The sequence below is a fragment of the Pipistrellus hanaki genome (assembly GCF_964339955.1).
Source record: "Pipistrellus hanaki genome assembly, chromosome: 14".
Classification (NCBI taxonomy): domain Eukaryota; kingdom Metazoa; phylum Chordata; class Mammalia; order Chiroptera; family Vespertilionidae; genus Pipistrellus; species Pipistrellus hanaki.
The window spans coordinates 35,470,709-35,496,135 of record NC_140516.1 but is presented as its reverse complement, the minus strand read 5'-3'; the positions used below and the strand labels follow the sequence as shown (position 1 = coordinate 35,496,135).

General features: G+C 43.0%; 2 protein-coding genes and 1 pseudogene across 3 annotated transcripts in view; 2 read left to right on the top strand and 1 right to left on the bottom strand.

Moving 5' to 3' along the window:
• The window catches only part of TM9SF3 (transmembrane 9 superfamily member 3), a 181,206-nt gene that overhangs the window by 50,079 nt on the left and 105,700 nt on the right, over positions 1–25,427 (top strand). The gene's annotated exons all lie outside the window — the stretch shown is intronic.
• PIK3AP1 (phosphoinositide-3-kinase adaptor protein 1) overlaps positions 1–25,427 on the top strand; it is a 90,927-nt gene that overhangs the window by 5,826 nt on the left and 59,674 nt on the right. The window contains exon 2 of the mRNA XM_084903512.1: positions 246–662. Coding sequence (XP_084759638.1) covers positions 246–662 — 417 coding nt within the window. The remainder of the gene's footprint in view (positions 1–245; positions 663–25,427) is intronic.
• LOC311632292 (large ribosomal subunit protein P1-like) lies at positions 14,963–15,420 on the bottom strand (annotated as a pseudogene). The gene has a single exon. The product of its transcript is annotated as a large ribosomal subunit protein P1-like (transcript).

The following is a 25,427-nucleotide window of genomic DNA, read 5'->3' as shown; positions in this document are numbered from 1 at the left end:
ATGGGGGGAAGAGTATGCCAGCAGAAGCAATAGCTAATGCAAGCATCTGACGTGACATCGTATGTTTGGGCAAAAACAGAGTCTGGAATAGTTGTGACACCAACTGTACGCAGGAAAAGAAGCCAAACAGGTCCACTGGCCATAAACAGGGGAAAACTCTGGGTGCTCGGCTCTCCATCTGGATGGTGTATCTTGCAGGTCCTGGGACGCAGGCGTGTTAACCTAAGTGCCTTGTTCTCGCTCAGGGGTGTTCGGAAGGTGTGACATTCTCCTGGTCTACAGCCCGGATGCCGAGGAATGGTGCCAGTACCTCCAGGACCTCTTCCTGTCCAGCCGGCAGATCCGGGGCCAGAAGACGCTGACTTACCGGCTGAGCCCCGACACTTTCTTCTCTGCCGAGGACCTGACCTTCTTCCTCAGCACGCGCTGCATCGTGGTGCTGCTGTCGGCGGAGCTGGTGCAGCACTTCGGCCAGCCGGCCCAGCTGCCGCTGCTGCAGAGAGCCTTCTACCCGCCGCAGCGCATGGTCCGGCTGCTCTGCGGCGTGCAGAACTGCAAGGAGTTCCTGGACTTCTTTCCCGAGTGGGCACACTGGCAGGAGCTCACCTGTGACGACGAGCCCGAGACGTATTTGGCAGCTGTGAAGAGAGCCATTTCTGAAGGTAAGGGTCTCTCTCCTCTGAGGTACAGATGGGGTGGGGCGCTCAGTCGGTTGGGGTATTGTCCAGTACACAAAAAAGATTGCACGTTCAGTTCCTGGTCGGGGTGTGTACAGAGACAGTGATTGATGTTTCTCCCTCACACCCATGCTTCTCTCTCTTCCTCGCTCTCTTCCTCTCGCTCTCTCTCTCTCTCTCTCTCTCTCTCTCTCTCTCTCTCTCCCTCTCTTTCTTCCTCTCTCTCTTTCTCTTTCCCTCTCTCCCTCTGTCCCTCTCTCTATCCTTTCCTCTCTCTAAAATCAATAAAACATACCCTTGGGTGAGGATTTAGTAAAACACACAGTAATTCAGGTCCTAGGCATTTCAGAGGAGACAGTCACATCGACAGCCATTTATATTACAGAGTGACCCTGGGCCTCACTCTGCTAAGAGCCCCCGTTGTGCTTATTGGGGTATTAGAGTAGCCTGTCCCTGGGATGGGGTAATGATAGGATGGGTCACTTGGACCGAAGGCGAGGAAGGTGAAACTTTCCCCGGGATTCTGTGCTAGGACCCAAGCCTGTTGGAATGTCCTGTGCCTTGGAAGATGCAGGACACAGGTTCCAGCCTAGGAGAGGGCCGTGGGATGGGAGGATGAGACCTAGTTTGGTGGCAGTGTGAGGAACAAGACTGCCAACCTTCCTGCTTGCCAGCCATTTCCATTTTACCATCACATGACTGTAGGATTTTTGTTGAAAAGGTACCACTTTTGGTTAACATATTTATAGGGCAACAACCCTCCGTTTCCCGCCAGCCTAGCTTCTGTTTCTTTTGCCCTGTTTCTTCCTGTAAAATGGGAAAATTCGGATCCTCTCTGCCCTGACTTGAGGGGCCCAGGAAGTGTATCATACACTCTGATGAGCGGTAACGGAAGATACACTTTTGGATGAATACATGTCACAGCCTTTCTTCCTCATTTTGTTTTCCATTCTTGCCTCACCGAGGGCTATGAGCAGGCTGTGTTCTCAGGCTTCTGTTCTCAGAAGATCTTGTGAACCTGATGCCAACAAAGAAACTTATGGAGTGATGTAACTATGTTTAGTTATCCCGGGTGGGACTTGGGCATTAATTTAACTCATCCTCCCCTATCTCATTTAGTCAACCAAACTAAGAATTCACAAATTTTTGTTGACCGTAAAAAGTTAATACTGTAGCCTGGCTGGGATGGCTCAGTGGTTGAATGTCAATCTATGAAGCAGATGGTCATGGTTCAATTCCTGGTCAGGGCACAAGCCCAGGTTGCAGGCTCGATTCCCAGTGTGGAGCATGCAGGAGGCAGTCAATCAATGATTCTCTCTCATCACTGATTTTTTTCTCTCTCTCCTTCTACCTCTCTCTTTGTATTTAAATTTTAAAAAGTTAATACTGTATAACTCCCTAGATGCTTTTATACCAGGAATAGGTTGCTTTAAATCAATAAATACAAGCAGGTCATGGAACACAGTGGGACCCAGCTCATTTTGTCACATAAATGACTAGCGTTAGCCTAAAGATCTCACCTGAGATGCTTGGGACCTGGATTAGCAATTTTTCCTGGGTTTGCTTATTTTTATTTCAGGAGGACACCTTGATAGAGAAAGCACACGATTCATTCTTGCTTGGTTACACTTCATTGATTTGAGAGAGTTGTGATCTGCCTAAATTTACAAAGAAGTGAGACACAACTGGTTATTTCTGAGGATTAGCTTATGTCACTGCAATGGTTCATTTTTATTTTAGATGGGTTGGCCACTGGGACCCACCAACCTATCTATCAGGGCTCTCTGGATGAAATATCACTATATCGGCACCTCATGCTCTATGTCCTAACTGCTTTTTTTTTTTTTTTTTTAAATCCTTACAGTGGTGTTATTTTTAAAAATTTGGATTTATAAAATATTGTTTGGATCGCTCACTTGGGCAGCATATATACTAAAATATTGTTTGGATGCATCCAATGTTTAGATGCGCAGATAAATTGATTGCCTGTATTTTACGTTTTACTTACAACTCTGGCTCAGTCTGAGTGTTTAGTTTCAAGTGTTTCAGAAAGGATGAAGTGTTTCCCAGCGGGAGAGCAAAGAAACTTTTATCAGAAAGTCGATTTTAATGGGAGAGGAAAATAAGCTGCTTAGCAGAAAATCTCTGCAGCTCAGTATCAATGGATACATTGGAACAAGTGGGATTCTAGGCAACAGAGGAGGAAGGATGTCTCATGGCTTCAGGGTAACTTGGTATTAGATTTGTGAATTTGGGGGTTTGAGGTCTCTGTAGGTAACAGGATGGCTTGGATTTGCTTTTGGGGTCTCCATAGCCATTGCCCTGGGTCAGCCCAGTTATGCGCAATAGCTCTGATTTTTATGCTAGACAAGCTTTCTTTAAGAAAAAAAATTAAAAAAATTGATTTCAGAGAGGAAGGGAGAGAGATAGAAACATCAATGATGAGAAATGAACATTGATTGGCTGCCTCCTGCAGGCCCTCCCACTGGGGATAGAGCCTGCAACCTGGGCATGTGCCCTGACCAGGAGTCGAACCGTGACCTCCAGGTTCACAGGTCAATGCTCAACCACTGAGCCACACCTGGCTGGGCCAGACAAGCTTTCTTAACAAACTTAAGAGTCTGGCAGTGTAGCAAAAAGACCTTTGAACTGCGATAGAGGCACTCCATTGCCTGGCTCTGCTGCTAGCGAGATGGCTAATACTGGGCAAGTCACTCAGCTTCTTTGGGTTTCACTTTCCTTTTCTGTAAGAGACAGAATTAGACTTGACCTAAGACATTTTCCATGGCTTATAGCCTACAACTCTCCTAGGCCCAAGAGTCTCAAACATATTTGAAGCATTACCTTGCCTTATTTCACACCTGCTTTGATTCCCCGAAAGCTTCAAGCTAAAAGAATGATTAAGGATAGTATTATCCCAGACACTGGAAGTCTGGCGCAATTATATCCTTGGTTATAATCTCTATAAATTGTGATAGTTTATTTTCATACTCCTCTTGTACCCATGAGGTTTTCCTAAGATATCCTAAAATAAAAGCAAAAACTAAAAATTTCATCTATTCCATTACAATAAGCTGCCCAAGGCCTATGAGAAATAAATACCTGAAACTTGTTTCTTTGACTTTGTGCACTTAAAAAAAAATCCCAGTGAAAAATATAATGAAAACTTGATAATGGGGATAAACTACTGGTAGGGCCAATAATTATGGGGTTACTGATTGTAGGGTTATTGAAAGCTACGGGGAGACAAATTTCAGGAAAGCTTAGTATCAATTTGAGCATGCAGAGATGGAATGGTTGGCCTTTGGAGATGGTGAAACTCCCAGAATATCTATATTTACATTATTTCTTAAATTTGAGATATTTTGTGAAAAAAACATGACTACTTAATAAGATATTCACTGAGACCATTTAACATGTAGGATAAATTTTAGACCATTTAAAATTTAAAATAAGGCTTCAAGATCAATAGCGTTAGCCCAACTGGCATGGCTCAGTGGTTGAGCATCAACCTGTGAACCATGAGGTCATGGTTCGATCCCCAGTGTGGGCATGCAGGAGGCAGTCAATCAACAATTCTCTGATCATTGATGTTTCTATCTCTCTCTCCCTCTCTGAAATCAATAAAAAATAAATATCCTTTTAAAAAGCTTTAGGGAATAGAGCTGGTAAAGGAGATAGTTATTCCAGAAACTTAGGTTCAATGCAGTTACAGGTCATCAATGATACTTTTTCTTACTGCTGCGTTATGTAAATAAATCTTTCTCAGGAGGCCCTGGGATCTTTTTTTTAAATAAATATTGCTCAGATTATTACAATTGTTTCTCCCCCCCTCCCCCCATAGCTCTCACCCGGTTCCCACCCTCCCCTCCCCTGCCCCCCCCGCCCTTACCTCTCCCCCCTGGGATCTTGAACTGTGCATATTCTGACTCTGTAGGTCTGGGTGGGGCCCAAGATCCTGCATTTCTGACAAGCAGCCAGGTGATGCTGATGCCGCTGGTCAGGGGTCCCCATCGAGCAAAGATCTAAGCCACCCTCTCTTGACCAGGTCAGTGGTCATGCACCTCTGTTATGCAAGGACCATTTTCTCACTTTTCTGGAAATGGAGGCATCATCCCATCACGGCGACTCCCGGATGCCCATCAATGTCAGAATAAAAGTAGGCCAGTGTTGGTGCTTTAGCCAACAGATTTCAGTGGAGAGCTCTTAAATTCTCTTCCTATGCCCCTACACACAGAGTCCATGAGCTAGCTCTGGCAGATTTTCATCTCCTAGTTTCCCAGATGTAAGTAAGTAGTCCTGCTATTGGAGTGGAGGTGTATTTTCATTACTATCCTTACAGCTTCTTCATTTAATAGGCCCGTTGTTCATAATTACTATTTCACTAAAAATGTTTTAGAGGTTTTGTTTCCCACCCCCTCTTTTTCCAAATGTATCAGCCACCTTAAAATTGAGCAGATGTTTTCATTAGACACTTCAGTGTGTTGGAGCAGCCAATTTATTTCTCAAGATCTTCACCTGCGAAATGATGGGTTGGACCAGATGATTTAGAAGGCTGCTTCCAGCCCCAGTGCCAGAATATATTATTATAAGTTTTCTAAGCAACTTACCTAGGACTTCTCACTAGGTAAGAGAAATGAAATCATATGAAGAAGCAGGATTCTCCTAATACGGATGCAGTTTAGTTCCAAAATGTCTGCAGGGATATATATCCGGGGCCTAAAAGACTGTATTGTTATTCTGAAACTTTGGACTTGTTGGGTGATTATTTTAAAAGAAGGAAGTGAGAAAAACTCAGTTACAGCACAGAAATTATTTCCTCTTTACTGGAACTCTATTCTTTGCTGCAAATCTCACTGGAATACAAAAATAGATTCGTGAGCCTGTGTGGGAAAGGATTTGGTGGGCGATATTGGGTTTTATTTCAAAAGTTCTCATCATTGTGTGTGTTTGTCTGTGTGGAGGGGGAGGGGAGCACTATACCGGATTCTCCTAATATGATTCAGAGATCTCGCCTGCTTCTTCATATGATTTCATTTCTCTTTGCCTCCTCCACCCTTCTCATACCTTTTGTGCGTCAGAAGTTCTGATGTTACCCCAAATCATGATTACTTTACCCCACATCTGGCCTTCCTTTGTTGATATTAATGTTCTAAAATTCGAACTGGAATTTAAAAGAAAAACCACTGAGATATTTAAACATGCTTTCAGCTAATCCATGGACTCCAAAATCTTTCCCTACATTTGAAAAAGAACATTTTTTCCCCCTGAAATAAAGTGATGTATGTTCATCATAATGTTTAAAAAAAAAAGGTACCTTTAGGTTATTTTCCCTTTTTCCCTTTTAAGTAACGTTGCATTAAAACTTCATGTAACTTGTTGATTTCCTCCCCACCATATCTCTGTAGTCTCCCAGAGACAGGTTTTCCCACCTGCTCTGTCTCTCCCCCCCCAATTTAACCTGAATCCATGGCTCCCCTTACGACAGTTTTTTTGTTGTTGCCATTTATTTCGCCTTTTCATTCCCTTTATGCCTAAGTCAATTATTCAAATTTGTAGTGTCTCTCGCAAAGTTCCTCCTTGTGGAGAACAGCCCTGCACCCATCCTTCCCTTTGTGGATAGACTCATATCAGATAAATGCTTGACTGATGGCCACTATGAGTCATGGACACGGCATATGCATTTATCCCCCCCACATCTGAGTGGGTAGATGGCTTGACCACCGCTCCACAGAAGAGGAAACTGAGGTTCAGAGAGGTTAAATGACTTGAATAAAGACTGGGAACAGTTCACTTCGGAACCTCAGGTCTTCCGACTCTCGATTCCGCTCGGCCTTGCTTTCCTCTGTCTCCTCTCCCCATGCTCCTCTTCCTCGTGGAGATAAGAAAGTTGAAGAAACCTCATGGATCGAGAAAGGATGAGGGAAAATCACGTTTCTTTAGACCCCAGGTTCCCACGTCAGGCTGGGCATTGGCCTTGCCCGGCACTTTGTTTAAAATGCAGGTGCCTGGGCCCCATGCCAGACCCACTGAACCAGAATCCGGGGGGGGGGGGAAGGGGGGGTCCCAGGAATATGAACTTCAGAGAGCCTCCACAGTTGGTTCTGCTGGGTAGTCGTGCTCTTGGCTCTGCTCAGTGCCTGCTGTCCCGTCCTTGGTGTTCTGGTTGGATGAGGCAGCAGCAGCTCAGGCCCTGTGGGCTGTTGCGATGCAGGTCATGGGGCACTGGTCCCAAGGTTTCAGAGCTCGGCCATGGCACAACTCCCTTCCACGTCACAGGCTGCAGCCCTTAAAGAGGGGAAGAGGGCCAGACCCTCAGGGCAAAGGGGAAGTCACTGCGCCCTCCTTGCTCTCCTAGGTGCGGTGGCCTTGCTGATGGTAAGTCATTGACTTCTGGGGCTTCTGCGCTGGCGTCTTGCAGAGCCTGAGGGGAGACTCTGACCTGGGGCCGCTTGAAATGGACTATTTTTGTTCTGCTGGCCTCCCGCCTCGGGGCTGTGGGTTGTCGGGTCTGCTTTTTCTCTGTGGTGGGTTAGTCTGCAGTGGGTTAGTCTGCAGTGGGCTCCTCAAGATCCCTCCCCACCCCCCACCCCCCGCCCGGCTAAAGGGTGCTTTCTTCATGCAATCTTCCCTTTTGAAATGATCTTTGATTTGGGGAAGCAGATGCCCAACGGAGATGGTGCAATCCATCCTGGTGTCACGAAAATGCTGCAGTGTGCCCAAGTGTCCTTCGGACTCCCCTTGCCGGGTACCCTGATCGCCTTGTAAAATAAGATACCTCCCCTCTGCTAGCTGTGCCCCAAACCGTCAGCAAGGATGAATGCCCAGGATAGATTTTTGTGCCCATGGAACTTTTCCCTTGAGGCCTGAGAGGCCCCCAGGATTATAAACTTCCCACAAAGCCGTGAGCCCCAGGCGTCATAGTGAAATTGGCGGCTCTGCTGCTTGGTCAGCCATCCAGAGAGAGCCTTCTCCTCTCTGTTTGCTGGTCTGTCTGTGGTCCCTCAAGGACAGTGTCTGCAGGTCCATTTGTCAGCTGTGCCGGTGAGATGCAGTGGAAAGGGGTGATGAATGCTGAAGTTTCCACCCGTGTGAGAATCTCAAGTCTGCACCTGTCCTGACCCAAGTTTTCGAACATGTGCCGGCATTAAAATGTCAGCAATAGGAATTTAATCCGTTAGTTCCATGCCCTGTTGTCTCAGTATTTTCTGCATCTGGCTTCTCCTGGGACTGTTGCTAGAAGAGAATACTGAAACTTTGGAGGGACCGGACATCTATTTTCCCATTTCAAAGCCCTTTATAGACATTATTGTGTTTGGTCCATGCAATTTTCCTAAAAGGCAGATACCATCTCCAATTTAAAGATGATGAAAACAAAGCCTCGCCATGTTCAATGACTTATCCAAGGTCACGGAGCTGCTTTTACATTAGAGCTAGGATCTGGGCCAGGGCCTCCTGCCTTGCAGTCTGAGGCCTAGTTATTGCCTTATCTAGACACCACAGACACCCTTTCACCTGGTACATGTTTGTTGGGCATTTACTATTCTCAGGGCCTTGTACTAGGTGTTGGGATAGATCAGAGAAAGGCAGATATAGTCACTGCTGTAATAGTATCTATACTCTAGACCAGGGCTATAAAAAATGTATAATGTGAGCCACATATGAAATTTAAAGTTTTCTAGTAGCTGCAGTAAGAAGAAAAAAAAGAAAGAAAAAGAAACAGGTGTATTAACTTTAAAAACATGGTTTCTTAACCAAATATATTCAAAATATTCTCATTTTAACATATAATCAATATAAGAGTTATTAATGAGATATTTTACATCCTATAAAAAAAACTAAGTCTTTGAAATCTGGTGTGTAGTTACACTGAAAGAACACATTTCAAATATTTAATAGTCATGCATGGCCAGTGGCTACCATACTAGACAGTGTGGATCAAGAAGGATGCTGTATGTTTCTTCACTTTGGTTTGGAAATTATTCCCAGAATCTACTAGTGTTAATAAACAGGGTCCTTCCCTTTCTCTCAAAAAAAAAAAAAAAAAAAAAAAGAAGAAGAAGAAGAAGAAGAAGGAGGAGGAGGAGGAGGAGGAGGATGATGCTTACTTTTTAGAGAATTGGGGTCATATCATTTGATATATTAAATGTCATGTGTAAAAATATGCCTATCCCAGTTTCTTCATTCATTCGTTTATTTGGCAGTCAGTCATTCAGAAAGTACTGAATGAGCATTTGCCAGGTGCTGGTCTGTATCTTTTTCTTTTTCTCTTTCTCTTTATCTCTCTCTTTTTCTTTCCTTTTCTCACTAATTTTCTTTTTGCTACTTTCCATCCCTGTACTTCCCCTTTCTCTGTCCCTTTGTCCAGAAATACGTGTCAGTTAAGAGCAATTTAACTTTTATTAACAACAGGGTTTCTGTCCTTGAAGTGACCAGTTAATCATCTGAACTAGTGAGTTTGAGCTCCTGGCAATCAATTTGAAGACAGAATCAAACCAGGGTGCTCATAACACACACACACACACACACACACACACACACACACTCACACACAGACACGTGCACACGAGCATACATACATAACTTTTTAAAGTTGTATGTGTGTGTGCGTATGTGTAACTTTTCTCCTGAAAGAATGCACAAAACATTGTTGGTAGTGGTTGCTTTGGGTGAATGAAGGATATTTTGAACTTTTTGTTTTAGACATTTCTCCATTGGTTTAATTTTTCTACTGTGTTCATGTTTACCTTCAGTTAGGGCTTTTAAAAGACAAAAATGGTGTCCTGGGGGATTTTATGGATCTAGAGGAAGAAGTTGGGCTTGCACCCAACTAATCTGAGTAGGTCAAGCTTCAGGTTAAGTTACGTGTGTAAACTCCTGGGTCTTCTTGACTTCGTTAGGCTGCTCTTCTGTGTGAGGGGAAGAGACATGGTGCTGGTATGTGTTATTGCTTTAATATCTGTACTGTCACTGACTGGGTGTGGGTTAATGACTCAAAGAGAGTACAGGTACATATTTTTGAGACTTGTTTACTCTTGTCAAATCAGATTTGAATTGATGTCTTCTTAGGTTATTACACCCTTTATGACAAATAGTGGACTCTGACGCTAACTAGTTTGCCACCTTGGGCAAGTCATTTGGCCACCCTGGATCAGTTTTTACCCTTTTAAAAATGCTCGGAAGAGCACACGTTAACATCTCAAACCTTTACAGCCATGAAGTTGCATGATTTTAACTGTGTGATTTTTACATAACTTACTTATGTTGCTGGATCTCAGTCTGAGAGTTTTCAAAATCCCATGAATATATAGTATATTATTTCAGCTAACAAGTTATCTTTCACAATGGCATTTTAAACAGGAGCTTTAATGACATAAACATAGCTTTCTGTTTATGGTCTTAGCCCAAGTGCAGTCTTATTATCTGGGTGAGAAGGAAAGAATTCATGTATTTAACGTTTTACACATACCGTTTGTTATGGTCTACATGTAGATTTATGAATGTGGGCTCACAGGAAGGTAATGCAAATATGCATGACAAAGTGGGTCTGTTAATTTCCCTACGATTACAAGATGTTTTGACAGCTTTCAGTTTGTTTCCAGTGCCATTCACATGACTGAGAGTATGTCTGAGATGGCCGAGGAAATAGGATGACTTATGCTGTGAGTGACTTTTTAGCTGCCCGTTAGAGAAATCACTGAACCACTGTTGACTTGTCAGATGGCCTGATGAGCAGAAAACTTCCTAATTTAGCCAGTTTGGTAAAAATGACACATAAACACCAGCCAGTTGGTTTTCCAAGACACAGAAAACGTATTTCCTATGGTGGAAGAAAACATTTGGCAACTAGTTCATTTTCACCGTGTTTATGTTTTTAAAGGAAATGCTGGTCTTGCCCTAGACAGGTAGCTCAATTGGTTAGAGTAGGGGTGTCGAACTCAATCAGAGAAGGGGCCAAAATCTAAAATCCAGCCTAAATCGCGGGCCAAATGGTTTACTGAACAGTCATAAACTGACAATGTCATAAACTGACAGCGGAGTGCCGTGATGACAGCGCGGTGCGGGCCACATTGCAAGGCCTGGCGGGCTGGATTTGGCCCGCGGGCCTTGTGTTTGACATATGTGGGTTAGAGCATCACCCCGATACACCAAGGTTGTGGGTTCGATTCCCAGTCAGGGCACATACAAGAATCAAACAGACAATGCTGGTCTCTACTACCAATGTTTATATGGTAGGCGCCTACCTAGTAAACGAGGGATGGGTGGATGACTAGATGGGTGGGTACATTCATGGGTGGCTGTCCGTCTTCCTTACACTCGAGCCCATTTTGAATGTCCCAGTTGGAGGAAAATATTCCCCCATGAGCGTCCTCCTTAGGGGCCTGCACTGCTAGTGCCATTTGGAGCATCAGTTTCCGTGTCTTGTGGTCACATAGTCAGGATGTGACTAAACAGAAACTCTCCAAGTTAATTCACAGTGCATCTTTTTCACTATCTCCACACTTAAAAATACCAGATAGGACAGTCTGTCCCACAAAAGAATCAGATATGCCATTTCAGAAGCTAGTTAACCATTGGACTCGTGAACTCCATGGGGCCATGGGAGTCTATTAGGAGCAGAGGTTAAACTGGGTGTGTCCTTTCTGAAGGAGAATATCGAACTGAAGACATCACTGGAGTTAGAGGAGACCTCTGCAATTGGCTTTGTTGGTTCAGGAATTCGTTGGTACCTTTTTTCCCCCCTCTGAGTTTATGCCTTCTGCTGGTGTGTATCTTCTCTGTGACTCTTACAAGGTTAGATCCATACTAGGTTCTCATTAGAAAGAATGCTGGTTGAATGTGCATATTTTGTCTGCCAAATTGCCAGTTTCACAATCAGACCGCTGGCTTTCTCTCTCTGACATCTGATAACACAGGAAATAGAGGGGAGGATGATGATGAAATGAAAATGCTCTACTTTTAAATTGGGCTAATATAAGCTTCCTTTTATACATACAGCTAATGTTTGAGGCTGTGGCTAAAGTTAAAGCTTGCAGGTAGAAGAATATTAGCATTAACTGTTGATTCTTATTTATTTACTGACTTATTTTTGAGCATGTGAAATGTGAGGAAACATTTATGTGGCAAGATGTGCATTTGTCGTTCCAAATGAAGTTAACCTGTTAATCATTCTGAAATAGAGTCCCCCTTTCATTTTATAAAACTTCCTGAGTATTATTTCTCAAAGCCTCCAACTGTCATTATGGATTTTTGTGTTATGTTTTTCAGGAAAAATGGAATGCCAAGATAACCATACAGTAACTTGGTGGCCTAAATATTTATTTTGTAGTCACTTAGAATTCAGAGTCCCATAGGTTATAGAAATCCTTCAACATCCTGCCTTCCAGGGTGTACATGTGATTAAAACTTGCCTGTACTATGGAAACTATCCAGCTTTTGAGTCCCTGATTGGAAAACAGAGTCGGGACCCACTAGTCAACAAGGTGGAAATACAGAAAATAATATGGCTGCCAGAGATGGAAGCTGCTAATGTGGGTTCAGAGCCCCAGACTTCATTCCATCAAGCAGAGAAGTGAGGGAAGGAACATCCTGGCACATCTGTAACCTGATGCTTTTGGTAGACTAGTTGGGAAGCTTTGTCACTGATGATGGAATTCTAGTCAAAACAATCTCAGCAGGCTGAAATGCTAACCCTATTGGACATATGACATTTAACAAGTCTAAGGGTTTATTTGTAATTTAAACCCAAGCTTTACCCCTCAGCCCCCCAAACAAAACAAACCCAACCATACAATTGTAGAAGAGCAAAGGGAAAGCTCTGGCTCTCATAGTTTATGTGAAAAAGAGCTGGGGGTTTGAGGGGCCCACATGCTCAGTATGAATCAGCAAGGAAGCATGACTGCTCTAAGATGGAATCTTGAAATGCCCTTCTGAGCAAGGGCCAGACTAAAGAAAGCGACAGCCCTTTTTTGTTTTTATTAATCCTCACTCGAGGATATTCTTTTCATTACTTTTAGATAGAGTGGAAGGAAGGAAGAGAGGGAGGGAGATATGGAGAGAGAGAGAGAGAGAGAGAGAGAGAGAGAGAGAGAGAGAGAGAGAGGCGTCAATGTGAGACTCATGGATGGGTTGCCTCCCACAGGCACCCTCACTGGGGCTGGGGATTGAACCTGCAACCCAGGTATGTGCCCTAGACTGGGACTTGAATCCATGACCCTTCACTGCTTGAACTGATGCTCTAACCATTGAGAACAATGACCAGGGTGTGACAGCCCTTTTTGTATTATACACGGACTCTAGTTTCCCATCTGAAATAGCTGTTGCCAGAAGATTGGGGGAATGGAGAGTTAGCTGAAAGGGTTGGGAAGGGGGACAGATAAACCAGAGCTATCTCCATTTGAGGCCTGCTTAGAAAGGAGAGGGTATTACTCTAGACTTGTTGGTTTTTAACGAGAGAACCCCCGCTAGGGCAAAAGGGGAATTAACCAAACAATGGGGCAGGTAGGAGTGCAGTTGGTCCTCAGAGATAACCTGGAATCAAGGACTTGAACTTCATAAGATTGCCTCACCACCCCTCTTTTTTGTGCCTCTCTGCATGTAGGTGTCATTCTCTGGTAAGTCAGATCCAAAAAAGGAGAATTACAGGCCTTACGAGCTGATACCTCTCTCGTTTCAATTCCAGCTCCAGAGAGGAATAAATAACTGTTCTCTCTGGTCTAATTAGTTAAACCTGGGTAAGGTGCCTAACTCTAGGCCAGTTAACTGTGGCCAGGGGATTGGCCCATGTTGATAGCCTGGGGTGTGAGATGTCTAAAAACTTGGCATCTTCCATTCAAACCACTTGGTGTGAGTGGGAGATCAACAATTTTCCCAAAGGAAGAACTGCTATTCTGTTCTTGTCAAACAATGCAAAAAGCAACTGCCACAATGAGGGGTCTGGAAACATGCCTGTGTCTGAGGAATGGGAGAAATAACTGCGCCTGAGGATAAAAGAAATAAATAATAGAAGAAATAGCAGAAACATATAATTTTGGGCTAGAGTGGAACTGAGGCTCAGCATTATCAAGTGATTTGCCCAAAGACACCCAGCTGGTCATGACAAAAGCCCAGGCCTCTAACTCTGAACTCAGAGTTTCATCCCTATACTTTATTGTCTTCATCAAGAAGAAAATACATACCAAGGAAAGCCATGATAATTACCTTCAAACCTTTGGAAATAAGAATGGTGTTGTTTGATGATGCTCTGAAAGGCAGGTTAGGATTCATGGACAGTAATACTTGACAAGCAGAATTCTACTAGAAAGGAAGAAGTTAACCTCTGTGATGCCGTAACAATGGAAAGGCTGCCTCAGGAGGTAGTGGCCAGAGGCCCCAGTCATTGGAAGCCTTCAGGTTAAAGTTGGATGAACATCTGCCAACGATACTGTAGAGGGGATCCCTAAAGTCTCTTCCAACTGAGAAGTTTTGAAAAATAAAAACCTGGACATGGTTGCTTTTCACTGTTTTTCTTCCACCAGTTATAGAATTGGTTTACAGTGATAAATGCTGTGCAAACCATTTTATAATAACGATCTCATTTAATCTTAACCTACAAGATAAATACTGTTATTATCTCTACTAGAGGCCGGGTGCACAAAATTGGTGCCCATGTAGGGTCCCTAGGCCTGGCCAGTGATTAGGGCTCATTAGTTTCTCTGCCTCCCCGCCTCCCTGCCTCCTCCTTTCCTCACTCCCTCAGTGCCCCACCGCTGCCACTGGTTGCCCGTTCCCTGGTGGTCAGAGCAGGTCAGAGCAAGTGATTGAACTCCTGGTCTCCTGGTAGAACTCCCGAGGGGACACTTCGCATATTATCCTTCCTTTTATATATATATATATATATATATATATATATATATATAGATGTTGCAGGTGAGGCACAGAAATAGTAAGCTACTTTCCCAATGGCTTGTGGAAAATTCAGGTCTGCTCTCAAGCCTCTACTCTTAACCACTGCATTCAGTGGCTTCTTAAAAAATACTCGTTTCCAGTCCCATTTGTACAAAGTCTCTACCAGGTGTTCTCAAAATGGGACCCTCACAAAACCTTCATCAGAACCATACATTTTTGTTTTGGTTGAAGAACCAAATATTTTGAACTTCATATTTTAGTAAATACTCATGTTTCTCATGAATAATTGAACGCCGCCCCCCCCACCCCCGCCCAACAATATTCACGTCCTGGGCTCTCCCAGTTACTTAATGAACCAGACTGTCTGGTGGTACAGACTGGGTATATGTATTTTTTTTTTTTCTTTCAATGGAGGTCAGCTTTTATTGACTGTGTTACAAAGAGCTAGTTTAGTCAAGAAGACCAAAGCCCATGTCATCATCAGACTCCTCCGATTCTTCTTTCTCTGCTTCCACTTTCTTCTCCTCAACGGGGGCAGCAGCGGTGGAGAAGGCACGGCCTCCTGCCGGTGCAGCACTAGCTGCAGGTCTACATTGCAGGTGAGATTCTCAATGTTGACATTGGCCAGGGCCTTTCCAAACAAGCCTGGCCGGAAAGGTTCACCATTTACACCAGCTGCTTTAACAAGGGCATTGACCTTATCCTCCGTCACCATCCCTTCATGGTGGCGAGTAGATGCGGGCGAGCTCCGAGACGGAGGCCATGGTGAGGGTGAATGCTGGGCGAGCGCTGCCGGGAGCGATGCTAGTCACTTGAGGAAGTGAGGGCCTCACCCCAACGTGGCCTTAGCTTCCTCGGAAGATCGAGCACCTTACTGGCAGCTGGGGAAAGGGGGCATATGAATTTTTTAACAGACACCCTAGGTGATTCTAATGGGCACTAAAGTTTTAGAATTGGCTCATTGGGAAGGTTAGAGGGAAGATCAGATACTAAAAAGCCTCCTACGTATCTAAGCTGTTAGACTGCTTTGAAGGCCATGGGGAGACATCGAAGGGCTGAAAGTTAGGGTTAACATGATCAGAATTGATTTTTTTTTTTTTTTTTTTTTTTACAGTAAGTTCAGTCTGGTGACTAAGTGGGCAGGACTGGAGGCTATTTGTGTCTTGCAGGGTGATGTGGGCCTGACCTCAACAGAGGCAGTGAGAACGGAGAGGAAGAGACACTTTGCAGAAATAAAAAGCAAGCAGAACCACAGGACTTGGTGCTAGATTGTGAGGTGGAGAAAGAGGACACAGCTTAGTGGGTGAGTTCAGTCCATAAGAATGGAAGATGCCTCCTATGGGACTGGCATGCAAATAGAAGTGAGAAAAAAGCACTTCCAATGGGGTGGCCAGTTGAAAACTTCATGGACGAGATGGCACCGGAGTAGAGGGTTGGCTTTCTGAGACATTGGTGTGAATGGGAGGGAATGATGCCCCAGGATGAGGGAACCCCCTGGGCAAGATAGAAGGGTAGAAAACGACAGAATGCACTTTAATTGGAGCTAAGAAGTGGTTGGGGAGGGAGAGTGAGGAGGGATTATAAAGATCAACTTGAGTCAGTGGGATAAGGACCTTCAGCAGAATAAAGATCTTGTCCCCAATGAATACTAGTCTTAGCAGAGCGCTCAGTTTGTAAGTTACATAATGCTTAATCACTAGGTTGTACACCTGAAATGAATATAATATTGTATGTTAATTATAATTGGAAAATTAAAAAAAATTTTAAAAAAATATATTTTATTGATTATTTATTTATTTATTTATTTTACAGAGAGGAAGGGAGAGAGATAGAGAGCCAGAAACGTCGATGAGAGAGAAACATCGACCAGCTGCCTCCTGCACCCCACCCCCCCACCGGGGATGTGCCCACAACCAACGTACATGCTCTTGACCGGAATCGAACCCAGGACCTTTCAGTCCGCAGACCGACGCTCTACCACTGAGCCAAACTAGTTTCAGCTAAAAAAAATTTTTTAAAGAGCTTTGTCTCTCTTATCTCAGAGGGCTTTTTATTGGTTGGGGCAACAATATGACCAAAATGGCTTTTGGAGAAACTGTTCCAGCCCAGTGACAGGGCTGACCCTAGTTTATTTTGATTTTTAAAAAATATTTTTATTGATTTCAGAGAGGAAGAGAGATGGAGAGAGAGATAGAAACATCAATGATGAGAGCGGATCATTGATCAGCAACACCCGCTACTGGGGATCGAGCCCGCAACTCAGGCATGTGCCCTTGGCCAGAATAGAATCTGGGACCTGCAGGCCGACACTCTATCCACTGAGCCAAACCAGCTACAGCTGACCCTAGTTTTTGAGGCAACCTTTTCCCCAACGTCAGTTGGACTTGGAGCTGAATGCATTTAGATCCTGCGTACGTGAGAAAAGACATTTTCTGATCTAAATTTCCATAGTGTATTTTGTTAAGATAGCATCAAATGCTTAGTTCCTCTGACATATCCTTGCCCTTTGATTCTTATCACAGTCCCCCTTTACTATCAGTAGTTATTCACCCTACAGATCTTAGGCAGAGTGTTTTTGCACAGGCCTCGTCTCATCTGTGGTGTGGGTGGGGAATGGTGGTCGGCTGGAATGACAAAGACAGATGCCAGCATTGCCTATTGAATAAACAGTGGAAATCCCAAGGGGTATATGGTGTGGGATTGTTTGTTCCTAAATGTGCAATAGCCTGATGGCACAGAAATGGACGGAGTGGTGCTTAGGACATTGAATAGTCCTGGCCATGCAGCCATGCGATGCTGGGGGCGAATAGCCAGAAATCTGTGGGTGCTTTTCTGGATGCTGTGAAAGTCCATCATGGTGAAATGCCATTAAGCTGGGGAGAAGCCCTGTCTCTTTAGTGTCTCTAGCCTTGACTCCACCGCCCAAGTCCCTCTTCTTTAGATTCTAGTATCCATGGTCTCTTCTCTCTCTGGAGTCTATGGAACTCATTTGCTGGATGTCCAGAGGAAACAGGCTTTTATCTGATCACTTTCTGAATTTCAGGTTGGTTTCGCAGCCAGAGCGTAAATTCCTTAGGAAGAGGCCATGGCTTATCCTTTAGAGGGTTCTCCACTGTGCCTAGGGACAGTGTGGGCACACAGAGATTTTAGTAAAGGTTTTTTTTGTTTTGTTTTGTTTTTTTGCTTGCTTGTCTGTTTGATTGAAGTCTTGGAGCACAGATATTATAGTTGCTTTCCTACCGAAGCAGCTTTAAAATAGAGTGATAAAATTACTCTCTCGGTAGGATCACAGCCATTATCTGTCACAATTGTGCATTGGCTGCCTACATTCTGAGTTGTTGTGGAGGGGGATGCTTTCAGAATCAAATGCAGTTTCCTATTTGCTTCAGGTGAGCCTGCTTCCCTCCCATTAATATATGTTATTAAACACCCACTCAGTGAATTTAGTGAGGACGTGGTGCTATATTAGATGCTGCAGAGGCATGGCGGATTCTGTAGAAAAACATAGGCCCTCCACTCAAGAATCCACATGAGCTAAGCCGGCATGTGGGCACTGGTCTCTTAATAGCTGGTTTCAGCATCTGGGACTTACCGCCCATCGGGAAGATGGGAGCATGTTTCAACCTTACCATTTTCTCCAGTGCTCCCTGTGCTGTTAGAACTAGTACCCTAGTTCCCTACTGCTGCATCAGGTCAGCATTTGAGCAAGGAAAAGGAAGTTAAAAAGGCCCTGGATATGAAGGAAATTGGTTGGCTAAGGCAGAAAGTCTAAGATTTGGAGTCAGGTGGGCCAAGGTTCTAGTCTGGCTTTGATAACCAGTTCTAGAATTGGGGGCAAGGCTCTCCAAGACTCCATTTCACCATCTGTAAAACGAAGTGAAAATGCCCACCTCCTGTGGCTATCAGGAAATGTAACTGACTCCAGCCTCACCCAGGCTGGTCTCTGCTCTTTTGTCAGCATCTGTCTGCACGGCTTATTCTCCCCTCTCTGTTATTTTTTTTTTTTTAAACACTTTTAAAATATATATATTTTATTGATTTTTTACAGAGAAGAAGAGAGAGAGGGATAGAGAGTTAGAAACATCGATGAGAGAGAATCATCGATCAGCTGCCTCTTGCACACCCCCTACTGGGGATGTGCCCACAAACAAGGTACGTGCCCTTGATCGGAATTGAACCCGGGACCCTTCAGTCCACAGGCTGACGCTCTATTCACTGAGCCAAACCAATTTTGGCTACCCTCTCTGTTCTTGTGGCTCTGTATGCCCCGATGATTTTTTGTTACAGAAACTGTATCTTTTATCTTTTAAGTTTTAAAAGTCTCTTAAAATTATAAAATTAATACATTCTTGTTATAAAAATTTTTCTAACCATCAGAAGTCTGTAGAGAGAAGAGTAAAAATATTCATTTTACTTCCCCAAATCTTCATTCTATCCCATAAAGGTTAACTACCATAAACAGTTGGGTGTGCATCTTTCCAGACCATTTTAATGAATTTATATAATATTCACAGAGGCATTTTTTCACTATTAATAGAGTCATTGGTACATATTATCCTGCAACTTATTTTTTTCAATGAATTGATCCTTTTCTATGAATTTATAACACCCACACGTGTGGATCTATATAATTTTTGTAAATCATCGTGCTTACTATGTAGCTTGCTTTTTATCTTAGCTCAGTGTTTTTCAACCTTTTTTGGGCAAAGGCACACTTGTTTCATGAAAAAAATCACGAGGCACACCACCATTAGAAAATGTTAAAAAATTTAACTCTGTGCCTACATTGACTATATATAAAGTAATTCTCTTGAATAGGAATCAAATAAACACAAAGAAAGTATTTTATAATTACTTTATTATGAAATATTAAGTAAACAAAATAGTGAAAAATTATAAAATTCTTGTCTTGTCTGCACCTACGGCACACCAGGCAACATCTGGAATAGCGGTTGAAAAACGCTGTCTTAGCTCATCAACACCTGTCTTCTAATTGGCTTCTTGTTTCCATCTTATACCTCTCCAGTCCTTCCTCCACCAGATTGAGTTCTCTAAAATTCAAATGGGGAACCAATGATCATAGGGTAGTTCAAAGCTCTATACCATCTGGGCCCTGCTGACATCTGCAATTTTATTGGAGTACTTCTTAGATTTATTTTTTTCTTTTAGCAGCAGAAGCTTTCTGTCTTCTGAACAAAACCTATGTACACCCCCAATGTATTAAACATGGAGCTCCTGGGGTTCCCGTGGTCCTCTAGACCTCAGTTGGCTCGGGCACCCTCTCCTGTCATCCAAAGCCCCATTCTCCATCCTGTTCCATTTTCTGTCTTAGGGCATTGTTGGTCCTTCTCGGGATTAGCCTCAAAAAGACTGACACAACAAACCTTCTCAAATTCCCTTTATTCATTATGGCCCTGCAACCCAATACTTAAAAAAAAAAAAAAAAAAAAAAAAAGCCATTGGAAGTTTTTGTTAACCTTCTTTCCTGAAGTAAATGAATTTCAGATTTTTGTTGACATGTCCTGAATGATTCTAAGATGTCCTCTCTCAGACATGGAGATTCGGAGAGCTCGTGTTGTCACTTTTCTGTCCTTTTTCATGGTGAACACATGAAGCATTCTCCTGTTGTTGAGCCTTTCTCTTTGTTCTGGAGTTATTATGTTTAGACCCTATGACCCAAAGACAGTGAGGTCCTTGAGAAATGAAGCAAGAAGACCAGTTAGAGGACAACTGTCCATGAGCTAAAATAGAAAGCAAGCTGCAAAGCAGAATATATCCAGCGGGTTCGGCAGTGTATCTAGCTCACTGCCTGGAATGTGGTAAATACTCAATAACCTTTTCATCCCTGGAGTGCAGGTCAGGTATGCAATTCCCTCTGCCATGAGGGTGAGGATATGAGTTATTTCCATTGCAGGAGCTACGTGGCCCATTATTGGTTGTCAATCTAGTTTTAGAAGTGGCACTAGGGACCAGAGGGAGTTGAGGATGGTCAGCAGCCTTTCTTGCTAAACTACACAGTCTGGCTGCCTCTACTCCAACCTTCATGGACCTGAACAGAGTTGGGGAGACTTGGAGGTGGTCTCTCTTTGTTAAATTCACACCAGTGACAGGTTTGTACATCATGAATTTGATGACTGCTGGAATGACCACCCCAAAACCAAGCTGGGAGCATTGTAGATTCTACATTGACCATCTAAGAAAAAAACATCGACATAAATAACTTGCAAGATGAACTTTGTGGCTTTTGTGGATATATTTATTTATATTTTTCAAAAGAAGTTAAGCCTACTGCCCTCAGATACTAAAAATGACATTCTTTGCTCTCTTTGACCACAAAAGCCACACATCTGCATCATTACCAGGAGGCTGTGTTGGGGAGTGCAATCTTCCTACTGATCTCTAAAAAAAGCAAAAACAAACGAAAAGCCAAGAACTCCAGCGTTGGTTGCCTGTGTTTATTGGTGAGACTCTTCATCTCTTATAAAGGACTCGAATCTCATCCTTAGTTTGTCTCGCTAATTTGCAACATGATGAACTGTCAGAGGGTGTCACCTCAAATGCTCCGATCTATGATTTCTGTGATCATACTTAAGTTTTCTACATTTTATGCTCCTTGGGACATTTCCCCCCTTAATATGGATTGTGTTTAGTTGGCTCTTATCTTTTTCAGTCATTGGAAGTTACCCATTCTGCCTTAATTTTTGCCAGTTGTGCCTCAAAAGTTTTTCTTAAGATTGGTGACACATGTTCATTGATTTTGAATTCATTGGATTTTCTTTTTGACTGTTGCCACACACTCTCCCAAGTAACATAGAGCATGCATTTTCCCATTTCCCCTCCAGCACTGCCTGGGCTCTCCCTCCATGGTATAGAACAGTGGTCGGCAAACTCAGTCAACAGAGCCAAATATCAACACTATAATGATGGGAATTTCTTTTGAGAGCCAAAATTTTAAAACTTAAACTTCTTCTGATGCCTCTTCTCCAATATAGACTTGCCCAGGCTGTGGTATTTTGTGGAAGAGCCACACTCAAGGGCTAAAGAGCCTCCTGTGGCTCGCAAGCCGTGTTTGCCGACCACTGGTCTAGAATAGTGGGACATATGGCAAAGTGCAGCTTGCCTGCTCCCAGGTCAGACTTCGTTGATGGACCAAGGCATCTGTTCTCATTGAGTGGGGATTTGACCTCTGCAGTGGTCTCACTCGGGGTTCTAGGCATGCACCCCATTCCACTGATGTTGACACTTGAGAGAAAACCAGCATCCCCTGTCTGGTCTAGCACTTTCCCCACAAACGTTATTTCACTAAGTATTACGATATGTAAGATTTCTTACTTCTAGGCATATCAGATATTTTGGCAACTATTTGGAAATAGCCCTTTGTCCACCAACCATCCCTCTTCTCCCTGCCCCTTCCTTTCCAGTAGCTGTCAGTGGTCTTGGGTGGGAAAGAATGACTGGAAACCTTAAAGAGCTGTCTTTCATTGCTTTTCACAACTCCTGATAGGTAGGAGCATTTGGGGGAGTCTTCTTTATCATTTGGGGTGAAATTCAGCTGTAAGTCCTAAGTGGCAGAATTGCATAGTGAGCAAGTCAGCTTCCAGGAGTCTCAAAGTGAATGTCCTCTGGTGAGGTGTACCAGTTCTTAGTGATAAAAGTGAACTATTAGCCATCAGTCTAGTTTCTAGTGTTGAGAATGAGATGGGCTTCATTCATTTCCTATATAGATAGACACAACCTTGAATGTTCATTCAGAGAAAATGCATTAAGATTTTCCTGACCTTTTGGTATAGGACATCTGATATACCAAGGAATTAGAGAAGTAAAGATCTCGAGTTGTATAGGAGTAGAGAGATGAGTACAAATGTCCTTTTTGAAATTAGAATGTTCTGCCTTAGCTCGGGGTTGTTATCTTGGGGCATCTTGCAAGAGATTGTTGTCGGACTTAGGAGGGAAGCCTTATCTTTATTTTAACAATTTCCAACACAGGGCCCGATCCTTGAGATTTCAGCAAAGTATGGCCCCCAGCGGAGGGAGAAAGTATATGGTGTTGTCTGGAAACCACTTCAAATGTGTATTTTTAGAACATTTTTACATTCTGTTTGAATGCTGTTTTTCAAAATAGAATTTTAATGGTTATCTTCTGAATAGCTTGGATTTTCAACTAAAGAGAAAAACAGCTTTTTTTTTTTTAAAGTAGATTATGTCAGAGGGGAAGAAGTATCTAATTCTATGTGATGGTTGCTATGGTGATGATTGAATGTAAATTTCAGTTTATATAAAACCCTCTGAAGGGTTTGATTAGAGGCCAGAGGCAAGGCTTGGTGTCAGTTGGTAAGTGGCTAAAAAGCATCTATTAATGAGGCCAAAAAAAAAAGAAAAAAAAAAAGAAAAAAGATGGGGTGACACAGCTCTCTCTCCACCCCAGGTGTCATGTCATCACAGACTAATTTTATAATGGTGACCAAGGCAATACAAATTAGAGCAGGGAATAAAAAATGATGCTTCTCTTCTCCCTTGACATTTTTTTCTTTGAGGAAATGGAAGATGAGAGAGCTTCCTCCAGAGGAGGCAGGTCTTGCCAAGGTGAACTCCCATGTGCCAGGATCATTGGCTTTAAGTAGGCATTTGGTATGGGAAAGGAGAGTCAAGCATCTGTTATAAGAACTGGGTTGAGTGACCTTTACAGACACTCCAACCACGATTTCCCATCTTTTGAGTGCTTGCTCAAACCAGCAATAAATACTCCAGTTCCAGAATGATCTTTCTCTTCAACACTCTCCCAAACTTAGACAAAATCCCCTCTTTAGAGAGGCTGACCTGAGCATAACACAAGAAGGTAATTGGGTTAATGGTTATCAAGAAGAAAAACTGAACAAACAGCCCTAGCCAGTTTGGCTCAGCAGTTAGAGCACTGGCCTACAGACTGAAGGGTCAGGGGTTTGCTTCCGGGTCAAGGGCACATTCCTCTGTTGCAGGCTGGATCCCTGGCTCAGGTTAGCGAGCCTGTAGGAGTCAACTCCTTCTCCCTCCCTTCCACTCTTTCTAAAAATCAACAGGAAAATATCCTTGGGTGAGTATTAAAAACAAACAAACAAACAAACAAACAAACCTGGCAGAGGGGTTAATAACATCATGTTACCCTAAAGCTTCAGGCATTAGAATTCTAAATGCACCTGGAGAGCAGGCTTTTGCAATTTAATCTAAAAAAGGAACAGTTAAGGATCATTGAGTAACTGAGCTAACCAGAGCAGGTGTTTGTTTATGTAAATCCTACTCTTCAGTGCCATCCACTTAATTCTTTAGTATTTATGTGTAGTTGCTCTAATAGCACCCCCCTATATTTATTTATTATTTATATTTGTGTGTGTATATTTTTAAAAGAGGAGATTGAGAAAGCATACCAATTGCTTTCCATTCATCATGTCTGTAGAAACATGGCTTTTCAAGTCCAGGCAAAATGCCAAGTCATCACTGCCCACCTGGCTAATTGCAGACCAAAGCAATGAAGACAGGCTTAGTCAATCTATGCTATGAGCATTTAGGATAATTACCAGTGTCTCAGTTTCAGTTGTCCCTACGCATGTCCTAAGTGAAATTGGGAAGTAATTGAATTTGATCACCTTCTTTTTCCTTCAACCTTTTCCATTATAATTCACTGCTCAGCAGCCTCATGATTCAGCGTCTTTATGTCCAAAGTCACCCACTCTGCCTGTGGAAACACCCTGATAGAGCCCTCTTTTCGCTCAACTAGAAATACTCCAGTCCCCAAATGATCTTTCTCTTCAACACTCTCCCAAACTTAGTCAAAATCCCCCTCTCCAGAGAGGCTGACCTGAGCATAACACAAGAAGGTAATTGGGTTAATGGTTATCCCTTAATGATTATCCTTAAAGGATTGTCTAGTGGAGTGCAGAGACTGTGGTCTCAGATTCCCTGCCCAGTTTTTCTCTGCCTTTGAGGCAAATACAAAAGTCAGGTTTCAAATTTGTTTGGGCTGAATTATGTCCACTCCACCCCCACCCCCAATTCATATGTTGAAATCCTAATCATTAGTACTTCAGAATATGACTGCATTTGGAGGTAAGGTCTCTTAAGAGGTCACTAAGGCGAATGTGAACTCATTAGGGTAAACCCTAATTCAATATGACTGATGCCCTTATAAGAAGACATTGGGACCTAGATGTGTGTGCTCAGAGGAAAGACCATTTGAAGACACAGCAAGAAGGCAGCCAGCCATCTACAAGCCAAGGAAAGAGGTCTCAGAAGAAACCAAACCTGCCAACATCTTAACCTTGGACTTCTAGCCTCCGGCACTATGATAAAATAAGTTTCTTATATTTTAGCCATTGCATCCGTATTGTTTTGTTATGGCAGCCCTTGCAAACTAATACAGATCTATAGATGGATAACATTTGTACGCCGCTAGTAGTTATTACCCTTAGTGGCAGAATTCAGAATTACCAGAATGATCTTATTATAAGAATTATTCAGAATTATCTCGATCTAGTTCCATTCGGATGATCCTAAGTTCTGCTCCTAGGTCCATAAAAGCAGTTTAACTAACACAGCATGGCAGAAATCCCCCGTGGCATTAACTGCAGGTTATAGATGACTACTTGATGGATAAGGAACCAACCGTATGATGTTGCCACTGAAAATTATGACTACATTAAGCTACATTAATAAAAATTTAGCTCCCCAATCTTGGAATATTGTAATTTTGCTGCATTCTACAATGTATGGTGTTTCATTCTGGTTGCTACCTTTTTACATATGACTTAGGTATTTATGGTTTAAGACAGGGCATTCACACCAGACAGCTATTGTTGTGTTGGTTACTGTCATTTTTTTATTTGACAATTT